The 17,606-nt window shown below is 30.3% G+C and overlaps 1 protein-coding gene across 1 annotated transcript in view; it reads left to right on the top strand.

Annotated features, from left to right (window-relative positions):
• The first annotated feature begins 346 nt into the window (after positions 1–346).
• The window catches only part of LOC145319356 (myosin light chain kinase, smooth muscle-like), a 116,361-nt gene continuing 99,101 nt past the window's right edge, over positions 347–17,606 (top strand). Inside the window, exon 1 of the mRNA XM_080161441.1 lies at positions 347–979. Within this exon, the coding sequence (XP_080017567.1) occupies positions 946–979 (34 nt within the window). The 5' untranslated portion in view covers positions 347–945. The remainder of the gene's footprint in view (positions 980–17,606) is intronic.

The raw sequence follows: 17,606 nt of genomic DNA, 5'->3' as shown, positions 1-17,606 counted from the left end.
TCCAAGAGAATCAAAACATAAAACTAATTATTTCATAATTATGAATGATGTATTTCATTAAACTTATTAATTGTTGAGCAAATTGATAAATTTCAAGACTCTAAACAAGCGCATAAATTTAACTGTGCGCCCACCGCTTTTCCTCCCTTCCCAACTGGCAGAAAAATGTGCGAACAGCCGCACAACAACATCACATCACAACACTCAGCACACACACACACACACACTCATTCAAGATTCAACAACCGAACACACTTTCAAGAAGAAAGACCCCCAACAACCGAACAAACTCTGCTGACTGAGAAAGAGCTCGTCCGAGCGCTTTCTTCAATCTTTTTTGAGTTTTAGTTAGGCGCTAGCTGTTAGCCCGTAACTTTGGAAGACGCGCGTGCGCGTTTTGTTGTTGTGCTTGCTCATATCTTGACCCACACAGCTGTGCGTGTGTACATATGTGTCTAATTATAATAGATCAACAATTTGATGCATATTTCATAAAAGTGAATAGAATATTTTCTACATATGTTTAGATTTATAGATAATAAATTTGAAAGTTAAACCATTGAAACAATAGATAAAATTGAACCCACTGAAAGCTCATATGAATTTGAACATCATGGGTTGATTCATATCTTTACCCACTTTTAAAACACATTGACCAATTTTTGCCCATTTTTGGGCCCGGTGACCATTAAAAAAACTTTTGAAATCAACTAACAAAAAAAACAGAGTGAAAATAATAAAATTATTAAGTGAAAAAATAAAATGATGTGAAATTAAAAAGTGAACCTATACCTATGCTAAAATAAAAGTCAACTACAAAAAGTTTGTAAAAAGAAAGTTGGCAAAAAGTTACGTGACACAGTTTAAAGAGTTGTCACTTTTTAATATATTATTTTATTTTGTGAGCCCCGCTAGAAAAGCTTCAAAATTGCGGGGATAAAAAAGATGATTTACGTGGACGAGACGGAGCCGGATGGAGGTAGGCACATTTATAAATTGATGGGATATTATAGTGAAATGTTCCTGGTATCACTATCGATTATCTGTATAAATCTATAAACTTTCAACGATGCAAACGGCAAGTATGGATTTTGATTGACAAAATTTTAAGGAAGGTTTGCAAATAAAGAAATTGCCATTAATCTGTTGTCTTGCAGCACATATAAATGCGCTAAAAATACTTTTTTACGCTTTTTCTTTAGTTAATTTTTCTTTGGGCTATTCCAGATTATTTCTAAACCTTCGTATGTCAATTTAACACGGTGTGCAGCAAAAAATGTTCATTGATTTTTTTGTCAATAATCGAGACAAGGAACATTTCACGTGATCTGCACTAGATCCGATTGCTGGTTTGACCCTTTGATTGCAAGATCTTTGTGAGGAGGTCCTATTTGCAACATGAGCATAAGTTTGTTTAAATATAAAACAAAAAATATTACTTTTTCACACACTACTTTTGGTAAAAAAGAAAATCTTATTAAGGGGTTATGTTTTTAGGGGGTTCACTTCCTATAACTTGAACCAAATACTACACCTTTAGCTTCAAGGGTAGTGTAAAGGAAGTTAGAAAAACAGCCTAAAACTAACCCAAGACATTTGATAAGCTTTCTTGAAAAGTACAACTTTTTCGGACCAGCAATTTCTAAGATCTTCATCCACGGACCTAAAAACCCTTACAACTTTATATTATAAAAAGATGAAAACCAATCAATCACCAAAATAAAGCTTTCCTAAAATAATCAGTCCTGTCTAGTGTCCATAAGAGACAGGGGTGGAGCGAACATTGGGTTATTTAGTCCCCAAACTTTTATAATACCTTTCCTATTCGTTGGCTCAAACACTTTAATTGAGTTTTGATTGGTTAGCTCATAAAGTTGAGTGTCCAAACGTTTTTACCACTAATTGTAATCTAAAGAATGGGGTAATTTTAAGTATTATCATTAGGGATGTACATTAATAAAGCGGCCATTGTCTCTTTAGATCCCTTCATAAGTGAAATATTTTTAGACATAATTTATACATACATTCTTTTTTTATAAGATAACATTTGTCATAATTTTCTTTTAATTTTATAATGGATTTCTAAGTATTGTTTACATTTTAAATAAACCTAAGTTTTTACAATAGCGCTTTGCTTTAATTAATGCAACTTAAAATAATACTTCATTTTCTTTGACATAAAAATGGGTTGGTTTGTTGCACTAAGAATCATATTATAATATTGCAGTTTATATCTATGTACATTTATCAAACTTGTATGTCAGTTTTCATTTTTCTTTTTTTACACTTTAAAATGATCCAACTTCAGAATATTAAACAAGGATGACAACATCTTAGTTGGTCATTGTTCATATTACATATTGCTTTCAATGACCCAATTATTGATGCCTTATCGTCCAATAATCACCTTTCTAATATACATAGATTTATAAATTATTATTCTGTGGTAATTATCATTGCAAGGTTGCTATATTTAAATAGTATACATAATCGTAACAGGAATCTTCATGTGTTAGGATGATTTTAAGTTTTAATAATTAAGTTTGCTATTAATATATGCTTTGATTTGTGAAATCTTAAGATTGAATATTGTAAGATATGAATATTTTGGACAATGTAATTTGCATATGGTGCTCTTTAGATCTACCATAAAAGTGTTTCATTAGTTTACATTTTATCCAAAAGACAAAATAAAGGTATTATCTAATAAAGTTTATGAATAAATAAGGAGAGACTGTATGTTCTATAATAACAATTTACAGAACTAATATTTTTTTTCTGAGAATATCAGGGAGGTAGGAGACATTGTGCTAAAATTATACTGGTATCCAAAGTTTTCTAAACAAGTTTTTTCATTCGTTGGCTTAAAAACTTGATTGGGTTGTATAAACTAACAGTGTGCAGCAAGATTCTTAACTAAAAATTTCAATCTACAAAAGAGATAACCTATTGATCTTGATTTGGGAAATACATCAGTTTATCGTCCATTGTCTTATTCCTTAAGATCTTGGAGAATGTCGGAATAAAGAACTTTTGCGGAAGGCATGTCACCCCCTTGTTTATACCCAGAAATAGGTCAGCTAAACAAAAAGTTTGTCTGCTAAGGTCAGCCTCAACTTATTTGTCAATTTCGATTTTCACTATTCTTTTTTTTTGTCAGTGGATAATGTATTCAAAATTTTGCTATTTATTTCGTGTTAATGCTTTTACTAGCGTCTAGGGGCGTGTGAGGGGTCTGAAACTATTCCCATTCTACACATAATTCAGAAAAAAAAGCCACAAAAAAACATTCCAGACTAAAGAAGCAGTGTCATGTGTGACGTCTAAAAAGGAAGGATGAAAGGAAAAGTGAGAAAGAAAACCCCTAAAAAAGATATGGATTTAGACTTATTTTTATGATGTTACACATGACACTTTCCAGCGCTTCCAGAATAAATATCTTAAGCTCCTCTAAATTGGAGAACCTTTTGATTAAGTGGTTAGCAAGATCCAAATAGATCTAAAGCTTACTACTTAAAATAAGAAGATAGTTGCTTTATTAGCCTCTAAGGGAGGGCAAATGAGGTCAGGGAAATAGCCTAAAACTAAAAAATATTGTAAAGCTTCCCTGAAAAGTATAATTAATTTGTATCCGAAGTTTCAAGATCTTAATCTTATTCTTAATACTTTATATTACAGTTTTTTAAAAATAAAAACAAATGTTTCATTAAAAAGTTTTAAAAATTTTTTACGTTGACGTTAAAGGTTCGAAACTTTTCAATATGAGAGCGAACTTTTTTAAAGTCACGTTTTTTTTTAATTTTAAGCATATGTACTACTGCTAAAAATGTGTATGACTTGACCATTATAAAATATATATAATAATAATAATAAATACAAATTCATGGTGGTTGCTGAATCTGATCACAGAGGGTATTCACACAAAAAAATCTAATTAGCAAAATAGCAAAATTGACAAATACAACAATTAAACAATCTACATACCCAATAGAGTAGCTAAAATGTTTATTTGTAGAAAAAGGATAAGGTAACTATTTTTACAATAAGCAAGACTTGCCAGTAACTGAAGTTAAGTAAAAAAAATCCTTATATCTATATCTACGCTTATCTTAAGTTGGTCTTAAAAAATATAGCTTAAATATCCAATTTCGTTATTTTTTAAGTATATAATGAAATATTTATTAGAACTAATTTTAAACAATAATAATGGTGATTTCCATGGCTATTATATTGATGCATTATTTTTGGGTGTAACGTAGACGCATCTACAACGACACCCAACTGCCCCCACCTACGACCTTTTTTTGGTAATAGTAAACAGGTTCTAAAAATATGTGTGTCTGTGTGGTTTTCTGTGTGTGTGTTTGTGTGTGAGTTTGTGTATTTGTATACTTTTGCTAAATCATTACTAACAAAATGCCTAAAATAAAGCATTAAAAGTCAAACACAGAAACATTTCTCAAAACTAAATTTTGTCTTTTATTAGAAGCGCAGCTTCTTTATAATTAAGGTCGGACTTTATATCTGTTCGTTAGACATTCAATACTCGTTTATACAGTTCCTACGAAGTCTACGACAGCTTCTATCTACGCAGTGTCTCCACCTAATAAGACCCATACAGCTATAATTGTAACTGAATATTCTTTTGGATTAACTGCATAAGACTTTACTATTTTGTTCTTGTACATATTATTTGAATAGTAAAAAAAAGTCACTGCAAAGAAAGTTTTCCATCATCTAGGTTCAAAAATAGAATATTTTCTTAAAATACAATGACTAAATTTTCACGAATTTAGGAATGGGTAATTATTTACTAAAATTGTCCTAATTATATTAGTCAAACTTTTCAAAACTTCCTTTTTTTTTGAATTTGGGGGAAGATTACTGCATCTTTAAATGCCGAACAAATGTACTAACAAAGTGTTTGTATAATCAGGGAGAGATAGGATAATGGTGCCCAAACCAATCTACACTCCTTTTAACCCCGATTGGTAAACAAAGGCTTAATTTCAACAAGAAAATTTGAGGTGTGTTGATTAATGTCCATTTTCCGATCCCTGAAACCCTGATGTGTAACGCAAAAGGAAAGGATCTAAAGCATGTTAGTATGTGTGTTTTTAAAGAAAAGCTTTTCTAAAACATTGCAATAGTGTAGCCCAGAACTGTGTTTATTATATGTCGATTTAGACTTAGTGATTCTTCAGGCGATTTGGCAATTCCAAGTCATATAAAGATGGTCTAAACGATTGTTTATAAAAATCTTGTCGTAAATAACCGTCTTTCCGTTAAAGCATTTTAATTGTCTAAGTATCTATCCTATGGTATAATACGTTCTTGTTTATTATACATTAATATCATATTGTCATTGCTGAGCTACTGCTGAACATAATTGTCCTTGTTATTTCTATTTGTGTGTGTGTGTGTGTGTATATGCGTGTATGTGTATATGTGTTTGCGCTTGTTGAGATTGTTTTTCCCGTATTTATTTAAATGTGTTTACAAAACCTACAGAGCGGTAAAAAGTTATCATCAGCCTTTTGTCTCCCAAGAAATTTTAATACATTTTTTTGTCTTTTTTACCCCTTTTCTCTCCTTTTTATTTATGTAAAAACTCACCTTTCTTTCTTTATATGTCTATTTAAAAAAGACTAGTGGCTACACCAATAGCCTCTAAAATGCTTCAGAGGTTTGTATAGATGTATCTCTTAAATTTGTTTAGTGGCGAGGGAGGACTTTTTACAGATGGGTTAGGATACTTTATAAAACTTTTTAAAAAGACCAAGAGAATGTTTTCATTGGAATAGTCTATCAATCTGTCTACAATTTACAATGCTTAAACTAACATGCAACTTAATACTTTGGCTTAGGATTTAAGCCATTTTTTATCTTAGCTAATGTTTTTTTTCTCTTTCTGTCCACCCCTGTTTTACTTTTCATTAACTTTTCCCTGACTTTTTTGTGTCATTTTTAATCTAATTGAATTTGCTGAAAGCTCTTTAATTCAATAAAAACAATCTACTTCTTCAGAACAATTTGAACGACAAATACATGGGTGTAAAAAGAAAGAAAAAAAGTTCTCTATTAACGTCTTTAGATAAAAAAATAGTTAAAGTTTTGATGCCTCAATTTATTTATCAAACGCAAAAATAATATCTTTCTTTAAAAAAATTAACTTTTTTTGATGCATTTTTCGCCTTTGAGCTGTAATCCCTTAAAAGTTTTTTAATGCGAAAAGAAATTAGAAAGCTTTTAAAATTAAGAAGTAAATACAGGAGCTTTTTAGAGCTCCTATTTCACTGATTGTCCATGTAGTAAAATATATAAAAATTGAAGTAAAATGTCACAGAGTATCCTGAGTATATAAAGTAGTAATTTTTTATTTATTTTAATAACCATGAAAGTGATCACGTTCTCCATTTTTGGGAAGCTTCTCATAGGTCCTAGAATAGTCTAAGGCTACTAATTTTTAAGTTTTAAGTATTGGTATGGTTTTAAGCTATTGTTTTCCCATCTTTCCACTTCGAATACGAAGCGCCTAGATGCTAGGGAAGCATTCACTAGTTATAGTTATAAAGTATGTAGTCAAAATTAATGTCATAAGAATATTGTTATATCGATTCTATGTCAGCAAGGACCTTTTTTAATGTCATATAATCGACGTAGATAACAGTCAATGTTGGTATGTCGAAAATGTGTCAGTCCTGAACTCTTCTACTTTTAATATAAAGTCAATAAGTTACTTTAAGTTAACCAGAATATATTTTCAGCTTAGCTATACTATGATATGAATGATGTTATTCTTGTTATCATTCTTAAACCTGTTAAAAACGTGAAAATGTATCAAAAATTTGCATAAAAACTTCACAATAGATTTTCAAAAATAGAATATATAAAACTGAAATTTGAATTTTATTGAGAACTTAAGTGACTTTTAAAATAACTTAAGTTTAAGTTAAGTTTAAAAGCAAAAAAATTCTCTATAATTTTCTAAGTTTAAATGATGTAGGTTTTTCTATTAAATATCTCATATGTAAATTTGATATTATTTTAGTAATACTATAAATCTTCTTAATAAACTATTACTGTCTTCATTAAATTAAGGAAAACAAAACTAGGAATTTCGGATAATGGAAAAAAAAGAAGTAGCGCGTTTTGTCGCAGGGGCTAAAAATAGGAGAAAAGCTACCTACTGTGAAAATACGACAAAACCCGCTACTTCGTTTTCTTTCCATGATCCGGATTTTTTTTTACATTATCGAAGCTAAGTAATAGCTAGAATCTGCCCGTAGGTCTTTTTAAAGTTCCACCGATAGTCAACCATAAAAAAACGTTTCAAAAATATTTACAAATGTAGGCGGTTGTTTTGTAACACCCTTTCCAGTATGGCTTCGAAACCGATTAATATCCGCTGGATTAGAACCGGCTATAAGCCATATTGAAAAATCATGTGTAGCATCGAATTACAGAAATTTCCTTCGGATATTAAAATAAATATCATATTATTAATACTATTTTTGTTAGCCCGGTCCTTCGGCCTCTCGGGACTAACAAAACTGTTTCCAATCTTTTATTTTTTTATTCTAATATCTGCAGAAAGCTTTATATAATACGATGCGAAAAATAACTATTAATACCTACAAACAACTTATAATGTTTCTTTGACGATGTTAAAAGCAAAATATTGCTGCCCTTTGCTTATAATTTTCATTGGATGGGTTACAGACCTGGTTTCAAATTCAAGAAGAGACAGACATACAGACAGACAGTGTTGTAATAAAGCCCTAAAATATATCTAACAAAGAGTTTTTTTTATGTTTGTTCAGTAAAGTTAGAAGCATTAGTAACCCGACCAAAGTAAATAGTAAAAAATAAACATAAAAAATCAAAAAGAATAAAAAAGACTGGAAATTATATTTGAAAATATGAGAAACTGTAAAAATAAAATTGTAATTATTAATAAAAACAAGGATGACAATATCAAAAAAAGCAAAGCTTTAAAATTACATGGTAGGACAAACGAAAAGTAACACTTGTAGAGTATCATACCTTAGTAAGTAAAATTGATTTATAAGTATGAAGAAAATTGTCTACAATTTTGTTGCAAATTGTTGAAAAAGAGGATACTGTTTAAGAATGTACTTACAATTTTAGAACTAGGTTATAAAGATGCTTTTAATATTACCTTGTTGTCCTAGTCATCAAAAATCAGGTGTATAGGTTTATTAGTATTACATCATAAAAAAATCTATCATGCTGATATTAACGATAGGAGCTATCCATTATATACGGACGGACCGAAGCTAATCATATAAAAGCTTCGCTTATACAAGATAAGGAAGAAATATAGACATACTAAAAAACATTAAACAATGAAAATTATTTGCTAACGGTACAGTCGAACGGACTCGGATATGCCTTAATCAAAGAATAACTACGCTACTATAAGTACTTTGAAACACTTTAGCTGCGACTTTCCAAATTATTTCAATTATTTAATTAGTTCAAATAGATAATTATTAAGTACATGCGCATCTGAAATATAATTAAGGAATGTCCGTATGACAGTCACAGCTTTAAATAATATGTATGTACATAGATTCTTTTGTAGATGTTGAAATTAAATGAAATATGTAAAAGAAATCACAAATTCAATGATTTATTTAACATTACCTTACATTTTGATTGGTTGGTTATTGGCTTTTTGTTGCTGCGCTGATTTTGAAGAAAATTTTCCTTGTTATTATTTCTAATTATATTGGATAATTAGGGTTAGCAAATTTTAATGAATTAAGCTAATGAAGTTTTAAATCTTAATATTATCTAGACATGAAATTCACTAATTCAATTAAAAAAATTAGGTCATCGTATCATACGTTTAAATCACTTATCACTGTTGATATGTCAGACTCGTGGCATCAATAGGTGTTTCAATTCTTAATTATTATAAAAAGTTTCTGGTGATCTTTCAAAGTACGACTAGAGTATGGGATAAATTGGGGTATTATTTTTAGATTATCATTGGGTCATCAGTAGAAAATACAAAAAAGAGTCTTTACCAAATATCAAATTCGGTTCGGCTGCAACTGTTAGTTTACTTGCGACTGCGGATTTTCAGAAACTGGGTAGGCGGCTGCGACATAGATAAGATTGAAAAATATCGAAGACGTTTTCCGCGGTTAGTAAAATAAAAATTACAACAAAAACTGATATTAATTTTATGACATTTTCTTGGAAAACTGTCTATTATACGACGCGGTTTTCATTATGGCTCACAACCGGTTCTAATCCAGCGGATAATAATCGGTGTGGAAGCCAAACTGGAAAATAAAATCTCCTAGTCTACCCTATGTTTATATTTTGTACAAATATAATCAACCAATTATCTCATTAAATATGAAAGGATGCCAAAATCGTTTCTCTCCCCCAATGAGATGAATTGGAAAATACCTTTATGTCGGCTAGTGTACCAACTATTATAATCCCCCCTCCCCTTACTCTTAATTATTAAAGATTTCTTATATATGCTCTTTTTTTCAGGTAAGGTTGATCAAGGTTGAGGTCCCTAAAGACGGTTGACCCCTAGGATAAGATAATCGAAGATAAACTGATATACATACCTAAAAATATTAAACAAAATTATGCCTTCTGTAAATTAAAATTAGCGGTTGTAAGTTTTGACACTAATTTGGAACCTATTAATTTGGAACCCATTAAATAAGATTCAATAAAAGTACCCAAAGTTTTGGAGCTAACAAATAAGATATTGTGTTTATAAAACTTTGGGTACCAGAGGTATTTGAAGTCAAACAGCTCCTCCTTACCTTGTTGACCCGCAAATCTGTGGAAAATATTTGAAAATAAGGACAAAAAATGGGGGTTGGTGGTCCACTCACCAAATAATCTATTCTACTGATGATCTTTCTATTTATTCATAGGAGCGTCTAGTCTGTCTAGCTTTTAATTATGACTCCATCTTTTTATTTTGCCGTCTGATTTTTTTTTAAATATCTTTTTCATTTGATTATCTTTTTATTAATATTTCAATATTCTTTTTCTATTTTTTCTTAAAATTAAAAGTCTTGGATTTCGTTAATATATTGGCTTTATATTCGTGAACATTATCTAATTCTAATATTCTAATTTTGTCTTTCATTTTTGTATGTAAATTTGATTAAACATTGCTATCCATCAAATACATTTATTTGTATGCTAGATTTTTGTTTTGTCTGTCAATTTGTCTTAATAATCTGTCATTTCATTTTTTCTTTATATTATTATTTGTCAACAATTGATTGTATAATAAGTATGATTTAAACCAATGACCTAAATGTCAACTTTCTACACTAATTTTCAATAACTACACATTTCCTGAGAAAAAAAGACCAAAAATTTGATGAAATCTGTTTTTATTTATGGAACAAAAATAACGGCTTAAAATCCATTCAATCTCTTTTTTTAATATCGAAGCTACTCTATAATCCACTTTGTCAGTCCGTCCGTCAGTCCGTCCGTAAAATGTGATTTTCTCACCTGTCATTCAAGATAGATGGCTGATTTTTTTTGTGAAGTTTCCCTATATCAATAGCATCTAGTATGTAATTTATTTTGTACGTCGGTCTGTCAGTCATACTACAAAATATGAATATTAGAAAAATAAGAATATATGAGAAAGTTTCATTATTCTTGATTTTAACAAATGCACGTTAAATCTCCTTGTCCGTATTCCCCTCCATGATAGTTTTTGCTTCTCTACTTATAGATGTTGGCATTCTTGTTCCCTTTTACGTTGACTGGGATTGGAATTTAATCCCTGGTGTTATCCGCCTGTGCAATACCTTTTTATGTCAAATTTGTGTGAAAGAAGGCCCAAAAAAGGCATTTTTTTATTCTTACACACTCTAATTCTGTTATTAGTAGCGAAACTGTCATGTTAGTAGGGCTTGTCCATGCGTATGTCGGTCCGATTGGCTAACAGTTCATCAAATGTCTAGTTGTTTAGTGTATGTTTTTTTTTGTATTTTTATTAGAGGTTCGCTCTTTCATTCTAAAGCATTATATCAGCAATGTACAATTTAACAAAATTTGTTTGAAAAATTAGCTTAATAGTAATTACAAGTTTTGTTACCCCGGGCCTTCAGCTCCTTAGGGTTAACAAAACTGAACTTAATCTTAAAATTTTCATTGATGTTCGTGGAAAGCTGTCTATAATACGATGCGATAAAAAACTATTCTATGCTCGAAATACTGTCATGGCAATTTCATTCTTGTTTTTTTACACTTAATCCCTAATTCCCATTCTCTTTTTTCGACCCTTTTGAACTTTTTTATCTTTCTATAAATCTGGATGTCTTGTCTAATGTCTATCTATCTATCTATCATTTAACAAGGATTAAAATTTTAAAAGAAAATTAAAAACTTTAAAGAAATGAAACGATAGAGCTAAAAAAGAATAAGAACATCTATTATAAATGGCTTATCATAGAAACGAGAACTAATGAACTAATATTTTTGTTTTAAAATATATCTATATTGATTGATATGCAAACTAGATGCTCATTAGGCAAGGGAATATTCACAAGGAAATTTATGGTCTTAACTGACCTTATAACCTACAAAATAAGTGTTACAGGGTAGCTTTGCTACTAAATGTGCTTTAAAAAATGTAAAAAAGGCCAAATATGTTTAATGTCTGATATTGTCAAAGTTTATTGTTAACATCACCCTCGCTCCCACCTTGGAAATGTTGTTTTCTTCAGGGATTAGGGAGAAACAAGGTCAATTGTGTTCATAAGTAGCGCAACAACATCACACTCGCACCTTATAGATGTTGTTTTCTTCAGGGTTTAGGGAGATCAAGGACAATTGTGTTCATTAGTAGCGCAAAAACATCACTCTCGCTCCCACCTTGGAGATGTTGTTTTCTTCAGGGATTAGGGAGAAACAAGGACAAATGTGTTCATAAGTAGCGCAAAAACATCACTCTCGCTCCAACCTTATTAATGTTGTTGTCTTCAGGGATTAGGGATAGACAAGGACAAATGTGTTCATAAGTAGCGCCACAACATCACTCACGCTCCCACCTTGGAGATGTTGTTTTCTTCAGGGATTAGGGAGAAACAAGGACAATTGTGTTCATAAGTAGCTCCACAACATCACCATCTCGCACCTTATAGATGTTGTTTTCTTCAGGAATTAGGGATAGACAAGGACAAATGTGTTTATAAGTAGCGCAACAACATCACACTCGCACCTTATAGATGTTGTTTTCTTCAGGGATTAGGGATAGACAAGGACAAATGTGTTCATAAGTAGCGCCACAACATCACACTTGCACCTCATAGATGTTGTTTTCTTCAGGGATTGGGGAGAAACAAGCGCAATTATATCCGCAAGTAGCGCCGTAAAAGTAATTTACATTATCTCCCTTTCTCTCCCACCATAATAAATGTTTTTTTTTCATCACAAATTAGGGATAAATAAAGACGATTGTTCTCAAATAGTGCAGCAAAAATATCTCATTGGGATCCTTTAACCGTGGACAAGTCAAAGATAAAGGGAACTATGAACTGTAAATGAATCTTCCCAATAAAACTTATAGACTTTGTTTTGCTATCAGGAAGAATATTTGTTGGGAAAATTAACTTACCGTCAGTTATCCTATCCCTGGATGCGTGGGTTTTATTGTTAACACCTGTCAGTTAGAACGGCTACACAGACATGAGAATTAAACACAATACACAACAACAGGTTAAACTCAAATTTTGCTCCAAGCCAAAACATACCACATAGAAAAATGTTAGTTGCAAGAGCTTGTGTGTTCTATAAGTTTTAAAATTATGTAATAATTTTTATTTCTGCGTTTTCATATATGATCATCATTCACACAAAATTTATTTTCTTCTGCTTAAAGTGCTTTAAAAGATGTTAGGTAATGTTAGAACTTAAAACTGGTACTTTTAAACTTTGGAGACAAAATAGATTTTAAGAAAGATAAGAAGAAATGTGATATTTAAGAGTGTTATTATTCATATTTTTATGAGGCGAAAATATAAATACTTAATAAAATTTGACAATTTTTGAGTAGAACCATACTGTACCAATGTACATGTCTAACTGAATGTTGGCACATATATATAAAATTTATAAATGGTGTGCATTCATTTCCACATAGTTACATAAATTCAAAAACAATAGCAAGGTGTTTATTGGTAGCAGCATGTGACGTCATAAAAATGAGGGAGATGAGAGGAGAAGTGGGAAAGAAAATCCCTAAAAAAGAGATGAATAATCCCTCATTTATGACGTCACGTATTATGTTGTTGAAAATGAAGCAAATGAAAATTTATAACAATTTTTGGTTCTGATGATGTGATAATATCTGCGGAATTGTGTTCACACCAAAGCATATCAAGGTCTAGCACAATGATAAAAAATAACATTTTAGGTCCTTTTTGGGCATTTTGACTTATCATCTCAATTCATTATTAATATACTTTTTTAGTAATATGTAATTTTCCTTTCTTATTAATTATTTTAAATTCCCAAAACAGCACAGCAAAACATAATGTTAAAAGTAACAATTAATTATTATCCAGAAAAAAGAGTTAATTTGATACTGAATTTGGATTGGTTGGTTCAATACGTTTCTCCCACTAATTGTAATCTAAAGAAGGGGTAACTTTGAGTATAATCAATGGGGATGTACATAAATCTATCGGCTATTGTCTTATTCCTTTAGATGCGTTTAACTATATACATGATCAAAAAACATAAAGTTTTTTTAGATTTATTACACAAAGTTGTGTTCTTTTATCAAGAGAATCTCAATTTGAACGGTATTGTCATCAAATACAAATATTTTCTCAACCTTTGTTTATAAATCCTGTGTACGTCATGACAAACTGAAGAACGGGAAAAGCGAACAAAAAGGCAAATTTTTTGGCATTGTAAGATTTATGGGGTCAAGCTAGAGGGCGCCTGGCTGCATCAATAACCGCCAAGATTCGTTATCAGATTTTGTACACTTTTTAGTAAAAACGTTGTTCTAATTTCAATTCAATCACTATGGTTTTTTTCTCTGGGTTTTCTTTCTCTTTCTCTGTCTGTCTGTCTGTCTGCCTGTCCCCCTCCCCCTCTCTTGGCATTCTGTTATTCTTTCTCTTTATCTTTTCTCTCGCTATATCTCATACTAACATTCTAATATCCTTTTTTGATACAAAATATGAAAATTATTGTTCTTGTTATTAAAGTACCTTTTTTTGTTATATGCTGTATCAATATTGAAATAACTAATATGTTTACTGTACCTTTTGTACATGTTATATGATTACTGGAGTTAAATCTAGGCAACCACGTGAACAATAAAGATTATTTGTAACATTTATATTGTAAATGTTGTATAAATATCACAAGAAAATATAAGTGTTCAAGATAATTTGTTTAATTCAAGCATGTAAGATATACTGGAAAAACGTTTTTTTTAATAAATAAAATCTACTTGTACATGATGTTCAAATTTTGTAAAAGAAAAGTGTCATAGTAATATAACAGTAGCTTTTGAATTGTTCATTCTATTGCAAAAAACGCGATCTTTGGTTTGTTTAAATGTTCATTTATTTAGCATTTTTCAAGAATGTCAAGCGTGGGAAAATTTTTAGAATGTGGGAACCATTTATTTTGATTTAAATGGTACATATGATTTTCATTTAAATTAATTTTTTGGACCCGTGAGAAAATTTTTTTAACGTGAGAACCATTTAATTTTCATTGAATTTCATTTTTTGGAAGTGTGGGAAAAAACGGGAGAAAAAATATGTTTTAGTATAAAGAAATGTTCTATCAGTTTCAAACCTTTTTCATTCGATAGATCATACTGACTTTGGAAAAACTGTCAGACCGATTTTTGAAATTCAATCTGTGAAAAAAGATATTCAAGTTTTAATTTTTTGTTTTGAAAATATTATTTTACATGTATTGACGCCATCTTGGATTATGATAATTTTTGTTTGTTAGAAGATTTTTTTTCTAAAATATTTTTAAAAAATTTACTTTTTAAAATAAAAATAAAAAAATCTTTGAACTTAAATTGACCAATAATTCAAAGATTTTTTCTCTTTGATTTGGAAGATTTTTTATGATTTTTATTTTTAATGTCAAATAAAAACACAACAGTGAAAAAAATGAAAATTAAATGAAAAAATGTTTTATGATTTTATTCATGAAATTATTTGCTAACATCACCTTTTTGTTGCAATAGAATGTTATTTAAGCAAACAAAATTTAGCATAAATGGATATTTAAATCCCAAGGTATTAAATGATCGAGCGTTAGCTCATCATTTAATACCTTGTTAATATTTTGTTTGCTTAAATAACTCAGTGTCGTTTGTTAAAAATTAAATGTAAAAGTAAATCTTAGCGAGAATAATAACAAAGGTTATTTGTACTAATAAATTGTACAAGATGTATAAATACAGGTGATAAATCATAGCGACTTTTATAACAATAATCGTTATTTGTACAACGAAATCCTATTATGTAAAGAAGTAAGGTTTTTTTTTGTTAGTCTGGTAATATCCTGCAATCCACTGAACCGATTGAGTTCACCATTTTAGGAAAGCTCAACATATTTTATATTTATATGGTCCCATGCTTTGTATTATATTTTAACCGCTAAAAAACCTAATCTAATTTATATTATACGCAATATGTTTTTATGAAAATAATACAATACCATGATAATTTTATTCGTGTCATTTAATAATAAGGTTGTTTTAACATGTATGATACATGATATTAGGAGCGCAGCTACTCTATAACGTAATTTGTCTGTATGTATGCTTTTATTTAGCTATTTATTTTAAATATTTTCTGTATCATCATTGTATAACAGTTGAATGTTCTTTTTTAAAGAATTTGTTAGCTCGTTGTTACTGCGCTAATAATGTACAAATTGTCCTTGTTATAATAATATGTACATAAATGATGTTATAAAACTTTTATTGTTATGTAATAAAAAGATATTATATACAGTGCAGCGTAGCTATTCCCAATTTGTTATGTGTGGCTTTCAATCAGACAGGAAATAAACAGTGGTTTCAAATGATTTATAAAAAAATATTCTCTCATTGATTGGCTTTTATCAAACCTTGATTACCTGGTAAAAACCTGAAATGTCCAACCAAACCTTTTTATAAAAAAAATTTAAGGGGTAATTTAGTTTAATTATCATTGCGTGTAAACATAAATTTATCGTCCATTATCTTATCTCTGCAGTTGTTCAAGGGTACGAAAATGAAAAATAAAAATGAGAAAATAAAAATAGATAAGGGTGACAACATCCATAAGTAGCGAAGCTCAAAAATTATGAATGGATATCGGGAAAATGTTAACTCTTGAGTAGTGTCATAAAAATGAACATTAAACTTCATAATCACGAAAACTTTAAAATCTAGGAATCGATCTAGCACCACAATTAATAGACAAATCTTAATGAAACTTTGTGAAAATTTGTAGAATGTTAACTTATTTCTTCCCTGAAAATTTCATCCGTCAATCTGAAATAGGAACAGATAAAAAACACAAATACCTTAAAATCTAGGAATCGATCCAGCACCCTAATTATTTTGCAAATCTTGATAAAATTTGGTTGAATATGTAGAATGTGAACATGTTTTATCCCTAAAATATCAGCTGTCTATCTTGAATAGGAGCCAAGAAATTCACGTTTCCCCCATAGCGATAGGGACTGACGGACGGAAAAACGGACTGACGGACGGAAAGACAACGTTAATTGTAGAGTAGCTTCGCTCTACTAAAAATATATTTTTTTGTTCACTTTGAGGGTTTGAAAGCTTGGGCAAACAAGAAAGGTTGTTTGAAGTCTGTAGGGTCATTCCATCAGTAAAGAGATATTCAGAAAAGCCACGTTTTTGTGTTGAATATTGTTCTTATTTTTTTTAGTTGGGAATCCCTCGATGTCTTTTTCATTCTTTATCTTAATCTGCTTCTGTCTGTCTTTCTGTCTCTATTTCATGATTATATCTAGCATCTAGTATGTCCTTTTAGCTATCTACATTTCATTTAGGAAGAGTAGCAACTCTAAAATTCATTATTACTTACTAATCACACAAAATTAAATAATCGTATTATTTAAAGTAGTAAGGATTTTTTGTCTGAAGCTTAAGATCCGTTTGAGTTCTCCATATTAGGGAAGGTTGACATAGGTCTTTTAGGCTATTTCGTTTTTAGATACAATTTTTTGTATGGTTCTAAGCTACTTTTATGCCTTTCACCGCCCCTTTGAATATAAAGCCCCTAGTTGCTAGGGGCGCAGCCGATAGTGTAGAATAAGTGAATGATTTTGAGAGAAGGGACATTTGCACAGTCTGTCTCTAAAATAAATGTCTGTTTGTCTGTCCTTCTGCCTAATACTGTTACCTAAAACCCCTAAAATATGGGAATTTTATGTCTTTAGTTTGCCGAGAAGCTTAGCATTGGTTTTAGGCAGGTTTTGGCTCTGTTTCGTTGAGTTAATTTCACCATACATTTTTTCATTTTAGCTATTACGGAGTTAGCTATCTGAGATAATCTGACTATTCATTTACT

Source organism: Acartia tonsa, chromosome 5 (genome assembly GCF_053477335.1).
Source record: "Acartia tonsa isolate MP-2025a chromosome 5, ASM5347733v1, whole genome shotgun sequence".
In the NCBI taxonomy this organism is placed as follows: domain Eukaryota; kingdom Metazoa; phylum Arthropoda; class Copepoda; order Calanoida; family Acartiidae; genus Acartia; species Acartia tonsa.
Note: the sequence above shows the minus strand (reverse complement) of the source record. Positions and strands in the feature narration are given on the sequence as shown.